The sequence below is a fragment of the Stegostoma tigrinum genome, chromosome 12 (assembly GCF_030684315.1).
Source record: "Stegostoma tigrinum isolate sSteTig4 chromosome 12, sSteTig4.hap1, whole genome shotgun sequence".
Lineage (NCBI taxonomy): Eukaryota > Metazoa > Chordata > Chondrichthyes > Orectolobiformes > Stegostomatidae > Stegostoma > Stegostoma tigrinum.
The window spans coordinates 33,454,474-33,477,366 of NC_081365.1; the positions used below are offsets into that span (position 1 = coordinate 33,454,474).

Genomic DNA, 22,893 nt, shown 5'->3' on the forward strand with positions numbered 1-22,893 from the left:
TTCTACTTAGAGCAGATAATTTCCAAAATTTGAGACTGCTCACATTTATTTTAAAACCTAACACAACAGTTTGTGAACAGCGCTTTACAAATACCAACACCTCATCTATAATTGTGCTATGGATTTAAAATGGGCACTGATTGATCTGTGCGTCCTCAAACAGTTATCCCCCAGGCCTCTAATCCCAGATTGTATCAAGTGCAACAACTTGAATTGGTATAGTGCCTTTACAAAGTGCAAAATCCTGAAGTGCCTTTCTCCTGGAGACTACTCTTAGTTTAGACTCCATTTGTGCAAATCCATTAGAGATGGTACGAGATTTTTATTTCATCCACACACCCAAAAAACAAAACACTAACTTCTCCTGCTTGAGTTACGTAAAATTTGAAACTAGTATAATAGTTTGCTTTAGCAAATTTAAAACAGAAAATTTCCAGAAGTCAATTTCATTGCAATGAAAATATTCACAACTCTTCAGTTTAGTTATATTTCTGTATCTCTTCAGCCCTGATTTTGCCTCATATCATTGTTCCACTGGCTATCATGAAAGAAAATATGACTGTCAAAATTCTTGTCAACAAAATGAAAAAGTAAAAATACATTTGTATTGTGTAATTTTTTTAAAGTCAGTCTGCTGTCAGTTCAGAATTTTTAAAGTTTATCATATCTGAAGCCTGCAGTGGAGCCCTCAGAACTCTCAAATGAATGAATAACTTCACTAACTTCTTCTTTGATAAAAATGGACAAACAGAACAATTTGCATTTATATGGTATCCCATTAGTACACAAAAATGTCCCAAAATGTTTCACAAATAAATTATCAGAATTTTGACAATGTATTCATTATATAGTCTATAATAGCAATCATTTGACACATACTAAATCATAAGATTAGTTACACCACAAAAATAGCATTTATGTTTAATGAGAAACATTGACGAGAATCCTTGGAGAATGCCCCACCTGCGCTCAGATAGTATCACCTGAATGACTGAAACAAACCATACTTCATTGAACAATGGCATCTCAGCAATGAAGAACTGCTTCAATTATTGTATTGGAGTGTCAGCGTGAACCACATTAAAATCCTGGGGTGAAATTTGAACATTCTGATTCAGCTAAGAATATTGCCAACTATGTCAAGTTGTTAATAGAACCTGTTAAATTTTAAAATTATTGTAGATCTGAGATAATTACTTATATTCAATGTTCAAAGCCACATACTACATTTCCATTTTTAACATCTCCTTTTGTTAAAACACATTTATGAAATAATGCCTGCAACTTAAAAGTCTAATGCATAAACAGAAATAAAAAGCAAGTTGCAGGACAAAGTCAATTATTGTATATTCAACTTTATTCTTATTACTAACCAGTGAAATTTAAAATTTCAAGAAAGATGCAAACTTTGAAATTCATATGTACTTACAATGATAAATAGAAACACTATTTAGGTTTGAAGTATTGGAATAAAGGACCACAGAGCATGATCCTAATTAAGGACTACTTTTGTACATCTTTGTGCTGTAATTCCACTTTCTCACATTAGATGGTATTATTGGACAGCTGACCATTTATTACAGAGACCGTTTTTATTATTACTAAGAGACCCACTATTTTATTTCATGTAGGAGTGGGTTTTTTCAATAGTCATTTTGCAAGAACACAAAAGACAACTGGTATCTGACCTGAATAGAATAGATTGTAAGCACAAATTATATAATAATGAAGGTGAGCACAATAATGATCTCACATGTTACTGGACCAGCAGGCCATTTGTGTTTTAGAGCTTGTGCTGCCATTTCCCTCTTAAACAAATGAAGAGTTACAGTATCTTAGAATTCAACAATGGGAGTTCTGATGAAGGTTAACTTGTTAAACACTATCCTTGTGTTTTTTTAGTTGACAGATGGAGCATGACCTGCTGAGTACTTCCAGCATTTCCAATACTTAGTGATTTTGAATATCCACAGTACTTTGTATTCATTTATAAAAATTTACTACTTGGGCTCATAAGATTTGTCACTGAAGGTATCAGAGATCACTGGTATCAAGCAAAACAAACAGTGTCACTCCGAGAGAGGTGAAAATAAGGTCTTAAATCCATTCTTCCTGACGTGGGGTCTTTAGCATGCATTTGTTAGAGTTAGTATATGATGTAGCAATAGGACTTTGTTTCAATCTTTGTCACTAAATAGATCATAAAAATGCGAAATACCCAGTTTTGACAACTTACTCAAAGCTTTAAAAAAATTAAACTATAGAACTATATCAAATTGACAAAATAAAGTATTACATATAAAAGTTGCTGAACTATTCTTTCAGAGTCCAGAAGCAGTAGAAATACCAAAAGGACAATTGAGAAATGTTGAACACTTACATGAAGAATAGTACTCCATTACAGGATCTTTGCAAAATGACTTGAAACGCCAAGTGACAACAACATCCTGAGACTGAGAGGATGTTGAATAATCACATCTTAGAGCAATGGATGAAAAAAGCATTGTGACACGTTGGGTTTCCTGCACTGTCACCAACAATGCGTGGCATGCTGAAAGAAAAGGTTACAGGTAGTTAACAGAAGAGCTCTGTGAAGATTAAATTATTAAACTGATAGCTACTTTGGTTTGAAGTAAAGTTCATTAAAATCATACAAATGGTACAGAAATAGGACAATAACAAAATATATTTGCTGGTTAATAACTCCTGAAGTGATGCTTCCAATAGCGTGCCTCAGGAATCACACTAATTATTGGGTAATGGGGTGTTGCACCCTGACTGGATGCAAAGTCTGCCAAGTCTTCAACAGATCATGGTAACAATCTGGGATGCTCCTGAGTGTGGAGGCACAGAACAAAAAAAAAACACGGTCAGATGGAAGAGGTCAAAACTGTTTCATTAACTGACTGGGCAAATATTTCAGAAATACCCATTACAGGGACAATTCAGGAAATCAATGGCATTGTTTTCCTGATGCTATGAATTCCACTTTGAAAGAATACCTGTTGGCTGATCTCATAAGCTGAATGTTTGTAACTCCTATAGAAACAAAAACATAATGAATATTTTGAACACATTTTGAGGGGTTACTTTGAATTGTGCATGGAAGATTGTAACATTCCAAGAAAGTCAACACTGGATGGAAACCTAAAAACTGCTATATCACAAAAGAATTGCCAGGGGAGCAAAAAATGACAGGTCCAACTTTGAGATCATATAATTTTCATATAATAAAAGAATAGCAATGTTAAAATTCAATTAAGTCAAGAACAAGTATGTCTCTAGTCCATCCTAGTTTCTCAAGGGTATCCTTTATTGAAACAATATTTGGGTAGGAATACAACTGTAAGCGGCCTTTTGGTTAGAAGATCCGTACATAAAAAATGTACAAATCCATCCATTTGCTTATATAAGAAAATAAACATTAGGAATGCCAGTCTTTTCTGTCCAGTTTCGAATGGTCAAGATTACTCGACAACCAATCACAAACTAGAAGTGCCATTACATCAAGTGATATGGTAGAGACAGGGTATGGTCTACTTTTGGACCTAACAGACCAGAGTTAAGAAAGTAACTAAATATAGCAGCTCTTAGGGCAGTTGAGGTTATGCAGTCATGATGATATAAGGCATGTACTACTCATTTTCAAATTCCATCATTCAATTTAATATCAGAAACTTCATGGACTTGAAATTGTTTAAACAAGGATCTAAAAACACTGATTTAAAACTGCCAATCGCCTATTATTTATTTAAACCTTTATTGAGAATGTTGATGGAGAAACTGCAATAACCAAACTCAGAAGTGGAAATTCAGCTGCTTGTGGCAGAAGAGGGAAGGTAGATTTTTGACTGCAGAACTGAAACCAGCTGAGAAAAAAATAACTATGTATATGCGTGCACGCACACATGTGGGGGGCCGGAGGATGAAAATCATGCAAGCTATGTTGTGGATGGTTTGACATCACATCCTTATTGTTTTCTTCAGGATTAGGTTATACAATTGCTCTCTCTGCCCCAAAGAAAACCCTTGAATGGCTCCTTACTAACATGGGAGGACATAGGTCCAGCAGGTCCTCAATTAAAGTTGTGGGTGCATTCCTGAAAACCATGATTAAACAAAAATTACTGTGTGTTAACTATGGCTTCCCACAGAAATCAATGTTAAAAGGTAGACCAAAGTTACTTTAGACATTTCTCATCCAAACAAAAATTCCACCTAATAGTTCAAATACATGTACAATACTGTATTCCTTACTGTAATAACTTGCAAAATTGATGCATCACTAAATACAGGAAAAACATATTACAATGCTTAGAAACATGTAACTTTAAATTGACCAGGCCCCATCCCAGAAACAACTTGCATGACAGACACCTGCTACTAGATGGATGCCAGCAAGTCAGTGTAAAGTCTGGATTGAAATTAAGTTGTTTTTGTTATATAATAGTGTGAGCTGGGCCTGTTAACTAGCCCTGTTCCACGCCATGCTTTATCAAACTGTCAAAATGCATGGTGAACCAGACCTGTGTACACAAAAAAGACAGGAATCCTTAGCAAATGTCACACATAGGTCAGGTGTACATTTCAAAAGACACAAAAAGGGGTGACAGTTGGGTTTTACAAGGCCTACATGAAAATCTAGGCTATGCACTCTCCTGGTGGTTTAATTAATCACTTATAAATTGCCCTTTGGCTTCCATTCCAGATGCTATTCTGACAACACATTATAAACAATGAAATGAACAGTCAACTAGAGTCAGAGCCAGAGTGAAGCGTTGAATACGGGAATTCTACAAAACAAACATGCCTGATTTTGCTGCACAACACATTCTAAGTGAAAGCTGTTCTCACTTTAAAACTTAAGTTGTTGAATGCAAAATTGCAAGCTTTGAACCAAATGACAAGTTCACAGATGCACAGAAAACCAAATCAAATGTTGTGGGTTTTAAAAAGTACATCTGAATGGCTGGTGAAAGGTACTTCAAATTCCACTAGCACTAAACAGGAATTTCGGCTCAAATATAGTTCTTGGTCAGGTGATACTAATCCCAAAGTTGTGTCAACGTAAAACATACAAATAAAGAATTGAAGTAGAAAAACAACTACATGCTTGGATGTTTGATTACCTTTATGCCCACAAAAGAAAAACAGCAATTGTTAAAGAAAAAAAAAATCTCCTTTTGGGGAAGGAGACTGCCACCCTCACCCAACCTGGATTTAAGTGGCTCCAGACCCACCAGCATTGTTGTTGACTTTTACCTGCTCTCTGGGCAATTAGGGATGGGCAATGAACATTGGCTTAGGCAGCCAACACTTCATCCAGTAAATGAATAAATAAATAGAAAAGACAAACATCCAATTAAAAGAGGACAAAACTTCACCAGAGCAATAAGGCAATGTCCTAGTGGTATTATCACTGGACTGTTAATCCAGAGACCCAGATAATGTTCTGGAGACCTGGGTTCGAATCCCGCCATGGCAGATGGTGGAACTTGAATTTGAATTTGATAAAAATATCTGGAATTAAGAGTCTAACAAAGACCATGGGCCCATTGTCAATTGTCAGAAAAACCCATCTGGTTCACTAATGCCTTTTACGGAAGGAAGCTGTCACCCTTAGCTGGTCTGGCCCACACGTGACTCCAGACCCACAGCAATGTGGCTGACTCTGATCTGCCCTCTGGGTAATTAAGGATGGGCAATAAACGCCAGCTTAGCCAGCAACACCTTCATCCCTGGAATGAATTTAAAAACAAAAAATAGGTCAAGTTTAACTGTTGAAACCTGTGTTTACCTGGTCTGGTCTACATGTGACTTCAGACCCACAGCAATGTGGCAGATATTAAATTCCATCTGAAATAGCCTAGCAAGCCAGTCAATTGAAACAAACCACTTAATACTGACCCAGGCGTTATGAAATGACAATGGCTGCATCAATCCTGCAAAGTCATTCTTACTACCATCTTGAGATCTTTTACCAAAGCAGAGAGCTGTAGCATAGACTAGTGAATAGACAATAGTTGCAGGAGTAGGCCATTCAGCCCTTCGAGCCAGCACTACCATTCATTAATGATCATGGCTGATCATCCACAATCCGTATCCTGTTCCTGCCTTATCCCCATAACCCTTGATTCCACTATGTGTAAGAGCTCTATCCATCTCTTTCTTGAAACTATCCAGAGACTGGGCCTCCACTGCCTTCTGGGGCAGAGCATTCCATATATAGTGAAGCAACAGTCTAACAGTTAGACTCACAAAATCATACCTGACAGATAAATATCCCAGAAACCAGTGTCTGGGTGCAGCCTATCCTATCAGGGCTGGCAACATGGTGTACACAGTCAGGGGAAAGTTGCCTTGGGCATTCAAAACGTTGACTCTCGACACCATGAAGTCTCATGGCAACAGGAAAAAGAACAAAGAAACATGCTACTGATCATCACCTCTACCCAAACTGCACTTGCTCCTTCTAAATCAGCCAGCAAATCAGCACTCCTTCATACCTGACTCCAACTAGAAGCAGCACTGAGGAGAACAAGGGCACTTAATGGATGCAGAGTGGTCACGTTCATTACTAAGAGCTGCTCACTAGCATCAGTGCTGACCAAGTCCAAAAGGAGATTACTGCTAGACTTTTGTTTTTATTTATTTTTCCATTAATGGGATGAGGCATTCACGGGCTAGGCAGCACTTACTGCCCATCCCAATCAGACTGGATTTGCAGATGGTGGGAAATGGAGTGAATAAAAAAAACCCATTTCATCTTGTCCTCACTAAAGTACCCATTGCAAATGTACACAGATTTTGTAAAGATGAAGTTCAAACCTTGTCTTCATATTGATGGTGTCTACCATTCTGTTTCATGTCGCAACATGACAAATGGGATAAGCTTGGAACAGGTCTCGTAGACCAAAACCAGGCATCCATAAGGCACTGCAGCTCCTCCATAACAACAAACTCATTCAAGCACAATCTGAACCCTCATGCCATGATATTTATGCCACTTTACCATTACCAAACTGGAAGATTAATCCTGATTCAACAAAGAGCGAGCGCAAGGGGTTTACAGAGCAGCACCAAGTATGTCTAAAAGTGAGGGGTCAACCTGGTGAAGCTGCAAAGGACCACTTTTACGTCTATGTTGCATGTATCATGCAACAAGTGGGTGAAATGATCCCACAATCAACAGATAGCTTCAAAGCTCTGCTGTCCTGCTCTCTTTGGTGTTAAATAATGGTGGATAAGTTACAAGAGGAGACAGTTCCACAAGTATCCCCAGACTCAATAATTGGGGTGGCAAGTATATCAGTGCAAAAGAGACAAGGCTGAAGCATGTACCGAAATGCCAAGTAGATGACTCATTTCAGCCCATAAAGGTTCACAGATGTCACACTACAGCCAATTTGTTTCACTCCACGGGATATCATGGAATGGCTAAAGACACAGGATACTGCAAATGCCATGGGCCCTGAAACATCCCAACAAACAATACCAAAGACTTGTACTCCAGAACTTGCTGCACTCCTAGCCAAGCTGCTCCAGACAGCCAAAACACTGGCATCTATGGAACAATGTCAAAAGCCACCAAGGTATATCTGGTCCCCAAAAGACAGGTCAAATCAGACTTGGCCAGTTACTGCCCTATTGGTCTGATTTCAATTAACAACAAAGCAATGAGGGCAATAATTGAAAGACCCATCAAAATAAAAGCATCACATTCAAAGGAGGAACCTGCTCCCTGATGTTCAGCTTAGTTTCCACCCGAGTTATTCAGCTACCGACCTCCATACTGCCTTGGTCCAAATATGGGAAAAAAAAAGAACTTAACTGCCTTTTCTATTAAGGCAGCATTTGACAAAGTGTGGCATCAAGGAGCTGTAACAAAATGGTGTCAACAGGAATCCAGGGAACAATTCTCCACTGGTTAGCCTTAGTTGGCACATTAGATGATGGCTGTGGTTATTGGAAATCATCTTGTCTAGCAGCACAAGTACCTCAGCTACAAAGAACAGAGGCTAAGAATTTTGTGGCGATTACCTTACCTCCTTTCACTTCAAAGATATCGATGAAACAAGTCAGGGTATGATGCAATACGCTTCACTTGCCATGAAGAGTGCAACACCAATAACACTCAAGAAGCTTGACAGCATCCACCCGATTGCCATTCCTGTCCATTATCTTCAATAATCACACCCTTCACCATGATGCACAATAACAACAGTAATGCATTATTTACAATCACTGTGGCAACTCACCCAGGCTCCTTCAACAACACTTTACAAACCAACGACGTCTATCACCTGGAGCAACAATATTGAATGAATCAATCTCATTGGCAATGTTACGAGAGCAAATCTCAAGCACCTGTCCTCAGTGCCTGGAATCTAACCTTAAATTGCCAGTTGATATGTTCAAGACTACATTAGCTTAGATAGAAAATAAACAGCTTGGGGTGCGTACAAGGCGCAGAGAAGAATAAGGGCAAGCTTCAAACAAGTACAGATTTAGAGGGTGAGAAACATCAGTTCAGAACTAGTTTCAGTGCTGAAATCAGTATGTTCATTTAATATAAACTGCAAACCCTCAGCTCACTATGCACACGTTGAAATTCAATTGTGGCAGGTGGCATGTCAAACATCATGCCGCACTTACTCACAATTCATTACTGGGAAATCAGCACGAGTGAAAAAAAAAGCCAAGTACACCACTGTGTAGTTACTTCTGTTCTTTCATCAGTGAGCAGAATTGAATATTACATTTCAATATATTTTTAATATAAATTGGCACATTCCATGTGCTAAGAAAACCATTCAAGTTAGCTTTTTCAAAATATTTCAAGAGAAACTGGGAATGGTTGAGCTTTAGCAAGTCATTTCAGGACTATTCCTGTGTCAGTCAGTAGTTATACAAGCATGGCAAAGGAGTCAATACAATATACTCCAGTAATAGGAAAAAGTAGTGTATCAAAAGGCCACAGGTGAGGAAGGCAGCCTCTTCAAATTGACAAAAGTGCTTTATATGAAAAAATAGTTGCGAATATCCCAAAAGAAAACATTGTTGAAACAGGGACCATGATTGCTTACCTTCTTTATACAAAAAAGGTTTTTGTTTTAAATGCATAGATTCCAAACTAGACAGACAGTATACCCTTAAATTTTAATAAAGTTACATTATATAATCTGGCATTCTGGTATAAAAAAGGTACAAAAGCCTTAGTGCAATGGAGTCAGCAATGAGTTCAGTAATGAGTAAGCACAAGAGCCAGTAAGCAGGTCTGTGATATTACAGCAACGTAAATAGCTGGCATTACTAATAAACTTCAACATTTATCTCATCAGAACACAGTCTTTGTGGTATATGACACACAGGTCAACATATAGAGTAGCAATGAGACCATATGACAATGTGGTGTATGCCCAAGAAATTATACCATAATATATACTTTATAAACTAATATTAGAAGGTAAAAAACAGAAATGAAGCAGCAGAATGGAGCAATTAGTTTAGAAGCCCAATGTTACATGCATTTAGTACTGGAGTAGTGATTAGTGTGCTTTAGGTCATTTTAATCCATTGGTCCTACTCGCAGTTGCAAGGATAATCCCTTGCTTAACTACCAAACCAGAAAGAAGAATCTGGAATCCTGGGTTATGAAGAAGGGTCGGTGAACTCAAAATAGTTAACTCTGTTCCACAGATGCTGCTGGGCCTACTGAGTTTCTCTGGAGATTTCTGTTTGAGCGAGCGAGAGAGCAAACGAGGAGAATTCGGTCTCTTAGTTTAAATACTCAACACTTCATTCAAGTTGGACAGGGTTGGCGGGGCCAGATAGAAATCAAAAGTAATAAAACCTGACTGGGTGAACTTGGTTGCATCGTTCCTTGAATTGGTATAAAGGGCACTTAGTGAAGCATGTGCAATATCTTAAAGCACTGCTGTTAATCTTAAGGAACAGCAAAAAATTTGTAACATAATTACAATATTTTGTGCAAAAAAAAAGGTGGCTTTTAAAATACAGTACACAACAGTTTCATGAAACCACAAGTATTTTTGTTTATTGCCTTTAAAGGGTTAACAAAAACTGGAGTTTCAAATGAAACTTGGTGATCAGAATGCAACAATGATTTTGCACAACCAACATACTTTGGCTTCAGGCCACCTTTGCAGTGAAGCAGTTTTACTGCGTCTCCAGCTCGTTAACAATTACCTACAATAAATGCTTGGTGCAGTTTTATATTTCAGGATTGCTGTTAAGAGACAGCATACAATGTGACAACCTTTGAAAGTTTCAAACAACACTACTGACCAATAAATTCCTCACAAACCTATCAATTACTATGCTGACTGTAACATAACCAGTGGATTAATCAGAAAAGCAGAGAAACACTGAACTACATTTAAAACAACTGCATAGTTAGGAGCTACTAAAAAAAGGACAAAATACAAATTGGGAACAGGCCAGAGGTCACACAGCTATGCCTGAAGGTCTTTCTTCTACAGGTCCTACTAAAACTAACTTTTAACTCTGACTCCAATACAATTAGACCAGAAGACTACCAGATAATGGATCAAATGACCTAATTCTGCTCCTATAAGTCTGCTCCATCATTTGATAGTGACTGATATTTTTTTTAACTCCATCCTACCACCTTCGCCCCATAACCCTAAATCTCCTCACTAATCAAGAATCTCTCTGTCTTAAACACACTGACTTGGAGTCCACAGTCCTCTGTGGAAGTGGGCTCCACAGATTCACCACTCTCTACCGAAGAAATTCCTCATCATCTTAGTTTTAAAGCATCACCCCTTCACTCTGAAGCTGTACCCTCAGGTCCACAAGGAACATTTGAGGACTTTGGCACTATACTCATTGGAGTTTAAAAGGATGAGGGCAGAATCTAACTGAAAATTACAGAATACCAAATGGCCTGGACAGAGTGGATATTGGGAAGATGTTTTTGTTTGTAGGAGAGACTAGAACCTGAGGATACAACCTGAGAGTAAATGGAAGACTTTTTAAATGGAGATAAGGAGAAACTTCTTCAACTAGAGTGGTGAATCTATGGAATTCACTGCCACAGAAGGCAGCAGCTCCGCTCTGTCCGTGACAAACAACAATACCTTCCAGTCTTGAAATACATAGATAGACTGGAGAGTTGGGCAGATAAGTGGCAGATGGAGTTCAATCCGGGCAAATGCGAGGTGATGCATTTTGGATGATCAAATTCAAGGGTGAACTATACAGCAAATGGAAAAGTCCTAGGGAAAATTGATGAACGGAGAGATCTGGGTGTTCAGGTCCATTGTTCCCTGAAGGTGACAACGCAGGTCAATAGGGTGTTCAAGGTGGCATATGGCATGCTTTCCTTCATTGGACGGGGTATTGAGTACAAGAGTTGGCAGGTCATGTTGCAGTTGTATAAGACTTTGGTTCGGCCACATTTGGAGTACTGTGTACAGTTCTGGTCGCCATATTACCAAATGGATGTTTTGGAGAGGGTGCAGAGGACGTTCACCAGGATGTTGCCTGGTATGGAGGGTGCTAGCTGTGAAGAGAGGTTGAGTAGATTAGGATTATTTTCATTAGAAACACAGAGATTGAGGGGGGACCCTGATTGAGGTCTACAAAATCATGAGGGGTATAGACAGGGTGGATAGCAAGAAGCTTCCCCCCCACCCCCCCCAAGAGTGGGGGACTCAATTACTAGGGGTCATGAGTTCAAAGTGAGAGGAGGAAAGTTTAAGGGAGATATGCGTGGAAAGTTCTTTACACAGAGGGTGGCGGGTGCCTGGAATGCGTTGCCAGCGGAGGTGGTAGGCTCAGACACGTTAGTGTCTTTTAAGATATATTTGGACAGGTACGTGGATGGGCAGGGAGCAAATGGGCACAGACTGTTAGAAAATAGATGACAGGTTAGACAGAGGATCTTGATCGGCGCAAGCTTGGAGGGCAGAAGCGCCCGTTGCTGTGCTGTAATTTTCTTTTCTTTCTTTGTTCTTGCTGGGGAGGCCAGGTCATTGAGTATGTTTAAGACCGAGATAGGTCGGTTCTTACTTGTCAAGGGGATCACAGGTTACAGGGAGAAAGCAGGAGAATGTGGTTGAGGCAATTATCTGCCACGAATGAATGGCAGAGCAGACTCAATATGCCAAATGGCCTAATTTCTGCTCCTATGTCTTATGGTCTTACATCTCTCCTACTGGTGAAATCATCTTCTCCATGATCAATCTATACAGGCCTCTCAGCATTCTGTAATTTTCAATGAGATTCTCCTTCCATTCTTCTAAACCCCACTGAGTGCAAACCCAGAATCCTCAACTGCTCCCTGTATGGCAAACAATTCATCCAGGGATGATTCTTATAAACGGCCTCTGGACATCCTCAAATGCCAACATATCCTTCTTTGGATACAGGGCACAAAACTGCCCACAATATTCCCAATGTAGTCTGACCAGAGCTTTATACAGCCTTGGCAGCACATTTCTACTCTTGTGTTCTAGTCTCTTGAAATGAATGCTAACATTGTGTTTGCCTTTCTAACTGCCAAATGAACTAGGACTCTCAAGGTCCTCTGTGCTTTGGATTTCCGAAGCCTTTCCCAATTTAGAAAGTAATCCACACCTCCATTCTTCCTACCAAAGTGCATCACCTCACTTTCCCACACTGTATGCCATCTGCTACCTCTTTGCCCATTCTCCTACCCTGTCCAAGTCTTTCTGTAACCGCCATGCTTCTTCAATACTACCTGCTGCTCCACCTAGATGAATAGGCTCACACACCCTGATCTCAGAATCAAATCTGGGTGATAGTAGGCCTTTACAATTTGCTACAACACCCTGAAATGGGAAGACAGGACGAAACTAAAAGGTAATTCTGTATTCACAGCTCCAGGTTTTATTAGCAACATTGAAAATATTTATGGACAGACCATAAATGGGCAGACTCAGTATATCATTTACTTTGTGACTTAATATTAGGCACGTGAAAGCATGATCCATGCTCATGTTAAATAAAGAGAATGTCACACAAATGGAAACAGCTTTGGAGCAGAAAAAATTGTTTTTGCAAGGCCAGAAGAGCACAGAGTTGCGATTTGAAGAGAGGTTCCAGCCTTTAATATTGTAACATTGTTGTTTCATGGAGCTGCAACTTTCGATAGCTCTCCCTCAGGAACTCCTGGATGAACATCAGCTCTTATTTATTCTGTAAGCTTAATTTTCTGAAATTTATTAGAAAGACAGCAAAATGTTTCATTTTCATCCTTTAACTGAGAAACTTAATAAACTTCAAAATGGATGATTTATTCATACATCAGGAAGCTCAAAACATCTATATCCATCACAACAAATACAAAAGAAAACTTCAGAAACAGGTATTAAAGAAGTTAAAAGTTCAGTCAGAGAACATGAATGTGAGGGGTTGTCAGGAATGTTCTTCATTAAAATGGCAGCTTGGAGAATGGACTTAGTGTAAAAATACCTCCCCTTAATTAAAACGTTCTCCAGGCATTTTTACATAATCTACTAATGAAACTCTCGACCAGGCTTTCACTACCTCCACGTAACTACTTAAATGCTTTTCTGGCTGGGTTTCCCATTCTCCATTTTACGTGAACATGTATATCGAAACTCTACTGGCCTAAACCACTTCTCCCGTTCACCTTACACCATTGGGTTCAACTCAGAAATCACAGAAACTCTACAATGTGGAAGCAGGCCATTCGGCCCATTGAGTTCACACTGACCTCCAAACAGCATCCCACCCAGATCCCTGTAATCTTCCCATAGCCAATCCACCTAACTTGCACATCTTTGGATTGTGGCAGGAAACCAGTGTATCCAGAGGAAACCCACACAGATAGGGAGTCTCTCCACATAGTTGTCCTAGGGCGGAATCGAACCCAGATCCCTGGTACTGAGGCAGCAATACTAACCAGTGAGTCACTATGCTGCCAATTTAGATTGACCCCAGTCCAAAATTTCCTTCTTTAAGAACTTTTCATCCTCAATTTTAAAGTCCTTCAAGGCAACCTCTCGATCCTGCTCCAGCTACACAACTGTCCATTAATTCTTATCCATTCAAATCTGGACTCTTACATGACTCTACTCCCATTCTTCTGCTCAAGTAGCCATGCCATCAGTCAAACGTCTTGTGGTATGAAAATCACCCCAAGTCTCTTACTGTCTCTCTCTATTCCTTTACTGAAACCTGCACCCATTTAAAACTCATCATGTCCTCCATATTAGAGATAATGGGAACTGCAGATGCTGGAGATTCCAAGATAATAAAATGTGAGGCTGGATGAACACAGCAGGCCAAGCAGCATCTCAGGAGCACAAAAGCTGACGTTTCGGGCCTAGACCCTTCATCAGAGAGGGGGATGGGGGGAGGGAACTGGAATAAATAGGGAGAGAGGGGGAGGCGGACCGAAGATGGAGAGTAAAGAAGATAAGTGGAGAGAGTGTAGGTGGGGAGGTAGGGAGGGGATAGGTCAGTCCAGGGAAGACGGACAGGTCAAGGAGGTGGGATGAGGTTAGTAGGTAGCTGGGGGTGCGGCTTGGGGTGGGAGGTAGGGATGGGTGAGAGGAAGAACCGGTTAGGGAGGCAGAGACAGGTTGGACTGGTTTTGGGATGCAGTGGGTGGGGGGGGAAGAGCTGGGCTGGTTGTGTGGTGCAGTGGGGGGAGGGGATGAACTGGGCTGGTTTAGGGATGCAGTAGGGGAAGGGGAGATTTTGAAACTGGTGAAGTCCACATTGATACCATATGGCTGCAGGGTTCCCAGGCGGAATATGAGTTGCTGTTCCTGCAACCTTCGGGTGGCATCATTGTGGCAGTGCAGGAGGCCCATGATGGACATGTCATCAAGAGAATGGGAGGGGGAGTGGAAATGGTTTGCGACTGGGAGGTGCAGTTGTTTGTTGCGAACTGAGCGGAGGTGTTCTGCAAAGCGGTCCCCAAGCCTCCGCTTGGTTTCCCCAATGTAGAGGAAGCCGCACCGGGTACAGTGGATGCAGTATACCACATTGGCAGATGTGCAGGTGAACCTCTGCTTAATGTGGAATGTCATCTTGGGGCCTGGGATGGGGGTGAGGGAGGAGGTGTGGGGACAAGTGTAGCATTTCCTGCGGTTGCAGGGGAAGGTGCCGGGTGTGGTGGGGTTGGAGGGCAGTGTGGAGCGAACAAGGGAGTCACGGAGAGAGTGGTCTCTCCGGAAAGCAGACAGGGGAGGGGATGGAAAAATGTCTTGGGTGGTGGGGTCGGATTGTAAATGGCGGAAGTGTCGGAGGATAATGCGTTGTATCCGGAGGTTGGTAGGGTGGTGTGTGAGAACAAGGGGGATCCTCTTGGGGCGGTTGTGGCGGGGGCGAGGTGTGAGGGATGTGTTGCGGGAAATGCGGGAGACGCGGTCAAGGGCGTTCTCGATCACCGTGGGGGGAAAGTTGCGGTCCTTAAAGAACTTGGACATCTGGGATGTGCGGGAGTGGAATGTCTTATCGTGGGAGCAGATGCGGCGGAGGCGGAGGAATTGGGAATAGGGGATGGAATTTTTGCAGGAGGGTGGGTGGGAGGAGGTGTATTCTAGGTAGCTGTGGGAGTCGGTGGGCTTGAAATGGACATCAGTTACAAGCTGGTTACCTGAGATGGAGACTGAGAGGTCCAGGAAGGTGAGGGATGTGCTGGAGATGGCCCAGGTGAACTGAAGGTTGGGGTGGAAGGTGTTGGTGAAGTGGACTTCACCAGTTTCAAAATCTCCCCTTCCCCTACTGCATCCCTAAACCAGCCCAGTTCATCCCCTCCCCCCACTGCACCACACAACCAGCCCAGCTCTTCCCCCCCCACCCACTGCATCCCAAAACCAGTCCAACCTGTCTCTGCCTCCCTAACCGGTTCTTCCTCTCACCCATCCCTTCCTCCCACCCCAAGCCGCACCCCCAGCTACCTACTAACCTCATCCCACCTCCTTGACCTGTCCGTCTTCCCTGGACTGACCTATCCCCTCCCTACCTCCCCACCTACACTCTCTCCACCTATCTTCTTTACTCTCCATCTTCGGTCCGCCTCCCCCTCTCTCCCTATTTATTCCAGTTCCCTCCCCCCATCCCCCTCTCGAAGGGTCTAGGCCCGAAACGTCAGCTTTTGTGCTCCTGAGATGCTGCTTGGCCTGCTGTGTTCATCCAGCCTCACATTTTATTATCTATGTCCTCCATATTAATTTGTTTTGCTTACAGTCAGTATTTGCGGGGACAACTTGGCGCCATTTTTCCTGTACTTAAACAAAATAAAAGTGCTTCATATAAACCAGATAAAAATAGCAACTGAATAGTACAATTCTACTAGCACATCTAAGATTTGGAAATCACTGGGTAAGTGATGGCAGTTTTTTTATTTAACCAATTATTCCAATAATCTTGGTCAGAGATGTTATTACACACTGCTGGAGCAGGTGGGACTTGGAATGCAGGCCTCCTGGTCCGGGGCATAGACACCATCTCTGAACCGCAAGAGGGCCCTAAATATTAGGCTAGCCAGTTACTACAACCAAGGGCACCACTGGGATTTGAACCCAGGAACATCATGTTTACATGGCAGGTGCTTAAATTAAGCCACGGCACTGCCTTCAAATCATTATACTTTACTCAAAATTGTTTCAACAATCTGATACAACAGGAAATGTATTAATAAAGTGTTCTTAGGGTACAGTTATGCTGATAATTCTGCAACATTTTCCCCTGCAGGCATTACCAGTGGGTTGAACTGCTGCAGTCCTTGTACTGATGTTCTCAAATGATGCAAAATGCAAATAATTCCAGGGTTTTGACCAAGTGACATTAAAATTACAGTAATGTGTGTCAAGTCCAAGATGATGTGACTTGGAATTGGCAGTGTTCATATGAAGCCCTGACTTCTGCACTTCTGACTGTCAATATTGAAGAGATAAGAAATAGCTAGTTCTGTAAGCCAGGTGAATTGCTGCAGTATATCTAGCAGATTGGACATGGTGCAGCCATGGTGATAGACAAATATGGATCATCTTGCCTGCAGAATTCAGGATTAAAATGACAGCTGTTCAACTGAAGTCTAAGCCAGAATTATAAAGCCAATGGCTAACCTGCTTTTTGCAGAATGCATCCCCAATTCCCTCATTTGCAGTTTGACAGAGATTAAAAACAGCTTGAAAATCCAAACTTCCTTCCAAAAGAATAGATTTAATCAGGATCTTGGCCCCCACATTAAAAAAATAATTGATTTCAGGTACAGAATCAGAAAGTAAAATTAGATAATCACTTATATCAAACCTATGAAATAATCATTGCCATTTTTAGTAATCCAATCAGTTGAGGAACTTTGACAATGTTGGACATTCAATAATCCAATCTAAGATGAAAATCAGTGCAAAGGGAAATAACAGCTTAATACAACATTTCCCTACTGATCAGATAGGCATAAAATATCCAATTAAAGTTTTATTTCAAACAATCATAATTAATGCTTTTGCTTATTACTGTTTTCTTCTGTCCACAAAAACCTGCCGTATTTTCCCAGATAAAAACAAACAGTAACTGGAATTGCCCCATCTCCCCAGATCCTTACCTTTTCGAAATTAAGTTGATCACTTATTTTGGCCTCTTGGTCTAAATGCAAAAAATCAGTACTCTAACAGTGTTCCTTGATTATTCATTTCACAGGAAGCTAGACAGTGAATTTAAATTATGAAAGGTGGAAATCATTGACTTGACCAATCACGCATAAATTCATTTTCAAGTGTGTGTAGGCACCAAAATTAGACTTAGAGGACCAGTCAATCACAGTGATTCTTGCATTTAATACTGGAGGTCAGATACCACAATATCCTTGGAATGTTTCCTGGGAGCTTCATGGTTTGTGGCACAATGTATTACATAATACATCTCAAAGGCATCAACTGTTTTACTATAACTGATGGGAGCTGTAACTGATTTTAGTTCATTTCCTTTCTCTCAAGATGGTGAGAATTCCTTCCAATGCATACTGATATGCAACTTGTTACCGATCATAGAATCCCTAAATGTGGAAGCAGGCCATTTGGCCCATCAAGTCCACACCGACCCTCCAATAAAAGAGTATCCCACCCAGGCCCAACCCCTAACTATCCCTGTAATCATGCATTTCCTTGGCTAGCCTGCACATCCCTGGACAACACAAGCAATTGAGCATGGTCAATACCTAAGCTATCCTTAAAGCGAAACCAATTGCATTAATTATAAAATAAAGTAAATTTTGCAATTAATTTATATCTCATGAAATAAAAAAGGAAGACAATAACATTGGTATGAAATTGGACAACAGGAAACCAAAACACAAGAAATATTGGATGTTTCTGGATTGATGGAACATTTGTAGGAGTTCCTCAGGGGACAGCATTAGGATCATTGCTTTTCCTGATATATATTGATGATATTTAGAGTCAGAGTCATAGACACAGATCCTTCTGTCAAACTCGTTCACACCGATCTAGCTCCTAAGTTAAACTCATCCCCCTTACCTACATTTGGCCCATATCCCTCAAACTTTCCCATTCATGTACTTATCCAAGTCTCTCAAATGTAACTGCACCTGCATACAGCACTTCCTCTAGCACAAACCACTGAGTGGAAAAAGTTGCCCCTCAGATTTAAAAGGGACCTTTCTCCCCTCACCTTAAAAATAAGTCTCCTGACTTTGAACTCCCCACCCTAGGGAAAACACCCTTGCAATTCACCTTATTTATGTCTCTCATGATTTTATAAACCTCTGTAAAGAAGGTCACCCTTCAACATCCTATACTCCAGTCTATCTTTATAATCGAAACCCTCCATTCCCAACAATATCCTGGTAAATCTTTTCTGTAATCTCTCCCATTTAATAATAGATTTGTATACACAGAGCACAACTTCAAAATTTATAAATGATACACAGCTTGGAAGCCATGTGAACATTGTTAACTGGAAGGAGGATAAGCGTAGAAACTCAAAAGGATATAGGCAAGTTGATGGAATAAGCAGACAAGTGGCAAAAGGAAAATCAATGCAGAGATGTGAGGTAATTTATTGGCACAAAGAATATGCAGACACAACATAAAATAAAAGATATGACTATGAAGGCAAAACACAGGAGCGCAGGTAGTTGGATTTATTATTGCTAAAGTAGTTTCAAATTGGCAGGACAGTTTGGATCATAGTTTACAAAACATTTCCTAGCAACAATTCCTAGCTTTATTAGCAGGGGATGCATCCAGATCGAGACTATGAGTCAAAAAACGAACACACATTTGTTTGAGGACAGAGTTTATTAAGTACTCACTTTTACAGTTCTTCCACACCCCATCATACCTATTCACCATTTACATATGCCTAGTCAAGTATTTAATCAGTTAACCCAATCACCTGACTAACTATATTAAGATTCCACTCGAATAAATTTCAGTTAAAGTTATACAAACAATCCTTCAGCAGTCTACATCTTACTTTGTAATATTACCTTATAATACACCAGTCAGGAACACTTGTTTTCATATTCCATTTGGACAAGGTGGGCATCCGAAATTCCTTTCTCACTCTAAGTCTTTTTGAATGGCATCTCCCACCAATTTACCTGCTAGTTCGTTTAATAGGCACTGCAACTTCTCAATCATAACACTGCTTTGTGTATTCCCAATCTGTTCTGAAGTTTATATTATCATCAAACCATGACTTCTACTCACCCTCCTATCCCATTCAGAACTATTGCAAGATATCCCACATCCATGGTCAGATTTGCTTTTACAAGTTTGTCGTCTTTTCCTAGGGCCATGTTCACCCTCAGAACTTCAATTACATTTTCTGACCTTCCACATCGTTACTTCAGCTTGTGAATCCATGGAATTTTCCTTCTGACTCTCTCCTTTCATATTTAGCCAAGTGTTTGTATTATTAGTGGCTTTCTCTGGAGAATTCCTTCATTCACTGGCATGTGTGTCACTTTGGTGCCTGTTTTCAGTTCTTGTCCTCAGTCTCACTTCGTCATGTTCAGTCAGCCCTCTATCTGGGTTTCAGCCTGAGACATTGACTTTCCTGCTCTCTGATGCGGTCAGACCTGCTGTGTATTTCCAGCTCCACCTTTATTGACTACCTGCCATATTCTGATCCTCATAAAATTGTCCAACATGAGTATGTGAAGTTCATAGTGTCCCACCACTTTCTAGGAGTTGTTCAGATTCTGCATGGGTGTAATTAGTGCCAATTAACCCAGAGGAATGCAGTTTGGAAGGCACGCTGTAAAATGACCTTTTCACCACTACCTTACCTTGACATTTCTGCACTACTCTTTTGGAAAACACTGTCTCACTGATTAAAATTTATTTCTGTTGACCTTCCTCATTTTCAAAACATCAGTTTCAGTGATGTCCTCTTATCCACACATAGGTGATTCAAGCTCTCAGAGAAACTGAAGCTAAATTGTGGTCACATCCCAGGCCAGGGGATGATCACTCATTACCAAAGAAACTTTTGGATTTCTCTGAAAACCAACTGATATGGACTACAGCCTCCAACCACTTGCATGGAACTCTTCATACTGACATCTGCCCTGGCATTGGCAGTTTACATGCTTGATCATTGTTCACCAGGATTTTATGAAGCATCTCATCTGTAATCATGTTTCTTTCATTTATTCCATGTCCACAGCTTTACCACTGTTTTGTGCATTCCCACAAAATATTCATATTTTCACACATCTCCCGAAATTCATGAGTAATCAAACTTCTTCCATTGCCAGTTAGAGATTCAGCTGTTGCTCACAGTCCAGTTTATATACATTCCTCCTTTATCTTGTTCACTATGTTCTCTTTACGATACATTGTCGTTGACTGGCTAAATCAAGTTCTGGTATGTATAAGTGCAAGATGGGTTTCTTTCTCCCCTCATACAATAAAGTCCATGGCTACAACTTAGTCTTTTGTCAATAGCCGTTTGGTTAAATATGTTATTTTATTGCTGATCTGTTGTGTCAAGTATGATGTACTCATCATCTCTTATTTCTGCATTCTAAGACTTTTATATTATGAGAAAATGAATGGGTAAATTAGCCATGCAGTTATTCTTTTTTCCCCTCAAAATTTCTTTCCCTTTATTACAAGAAAACATGTACTTTTTTAACATGTTATTTCAGTATGTCATCCTGAAACCTGAAGCAGGTAGAATACTCAAATTGCATAACCTCACTTTACTCATTATGTTAAAGAAACCAGGGAACATTTTAACTGATCCATTCCACACACTATAGATGCGCACCACCATCCAGTGATAAAATTGAATGAGTTGGTAACCACAGCTTCATTAAAGGGGCTTCTTGTAACTCTAACTCTGCATTTGAGTCAAATCTTAAAACAACTGTTGACTATAGCCTGACACCTCTTGCCTGTTACAATTGACGGGGTATCTCCTTCCTTACCACTTCAAGTTATAGTTTCCTTATACAATGAGGCTTTTGGCCTGTAACTCAGTGGCATTGTATTGTCATTACCATTCAGCCTTCCAATGAGCCATTGAGTCTGCAGTGTTTAGTAGCATCCCTGAACAAGCTGATTAGAAAAACAGATTAAATAAAAATATGTTTAAAAAGTTCAAAAAGAGAATTGGATTATTGTCTGAAATGGAAAGACCATGCAGGATTATGGGGAGAAGGTAGAGGTGCAGCATTCAGTATATTCAGAGAGCCATGCAAAGACAATGAGTCAAATGACCTCCTTCTCTCTGTAATAATTAGAATCAAAGTCGTCCGACAGCAGGGAAACAGGCCATTCGGCCCAACAAGTCCACACCCCACCAAAGAACATCCCAGCCCAACTTATTCTCCTGCCCCTACATTTCCCCATGTCCATCCCACCTAACCTAAACATCCCTGAGCACTACGGGCAATTTAGCATGGCCAGTCCACCAAGCCTGCACATCTCTGGACTGCGGGAGGAAACTGGTGCGCCCAGAGGTGAAGTAAATTCAAAAGAATTAGTTTGAACTCATTGTTAATTCTTGCTATTTGAGCGCTAGTACCCTTTACTTGCTGAAAACTGAAGACAGCTTAAAACCTCTATTTCTCCCCCAATGGAAAAAACTGCTTTGCAGCTTTCTAAACAGAATGAGAATACTAAGGGTTGAAATGTCCATTGAAATGTGTTATGCATATGGCTTTAATTCTAAAACTCACCTTTCTCAAAAAAAACTTTCAGCATTTTAAAAAAAGTCTTGTTGCCACAGCTATCAGGAACAGTTTATTGTTTGTAACACTGCCATTTAGTTCCTTTACAGGATTTCAAAATTCTTATTCCAGAAATTCTCAATTGTTCAAAATGAGAGTTCTTCTGTTGCTATCATATGAAAACCTGCCATTGAAAGTTTTGGCTTGTAACAGCTAAGAAAATAATCAAGATAGATATCAAAAAGAATAATTGATACAATGTTGGCATCATAATTGAGTTTGTTTTATATTTAAAATGGATGGCAATACATAAAGCATAAGGAAATCATAATCCAATGAAAAGCATTGGCAAACTGAATATAAAATATTAAACAACACTTGCCAACAAACCTGCCATAAAAATAAAGATGTAATGGAGAGTGTTTTTTTTAAATTTCTGAATTAAGTTTTAATTAAGCCCCAACACATACTAACTGAAATTGTGGCTTCATCCATAGGGTATTCGTGACTTCTGCTGGTTTAACTGCTGGTAGAATGGCACAACACAACATGGATGGACAATTACAATTAATGTGTTTTTCCCCCAAAAGGGGAGGTTTAAAACAAAAACCTACAGACCAAAGTGTTTCAGAGTCGTTCTTGATTTCTATTGCCAAGATTTTAGAGGCCTGCTTTATAACTCAGCAGCAGCCGGAACT

At 40.3% G+C, this 22,893-nt stretch overlaps 1 protein-coding gene across 3 annotated transcripts in view; it reads right to left on the reverse strand.

Annotated features, from left to right (window-relative positions):
* The window catches only part of LOC125457301 (immunoglobulin-like domain-containing receptor 1), a 54,650-nt gene that overhangs the window by 25,104 nt on the left and 6,653 nt on the right, over positions 1-22,893 (reverse strand). For all 3 annotated transcript variants that reach the window (XM_048541338.2, XM_048541337.1, XM_048541336.2), the window contains exon 2: positions 2,381-2,551. In XM_048541338.2, the coding sequence (XP_048397295.1) occupies positions 2,381-2,551 (171 nt within the window). The remainder of the gene's footprint in view (positions 1-2,380; positions 2,552-22,893) is intronic.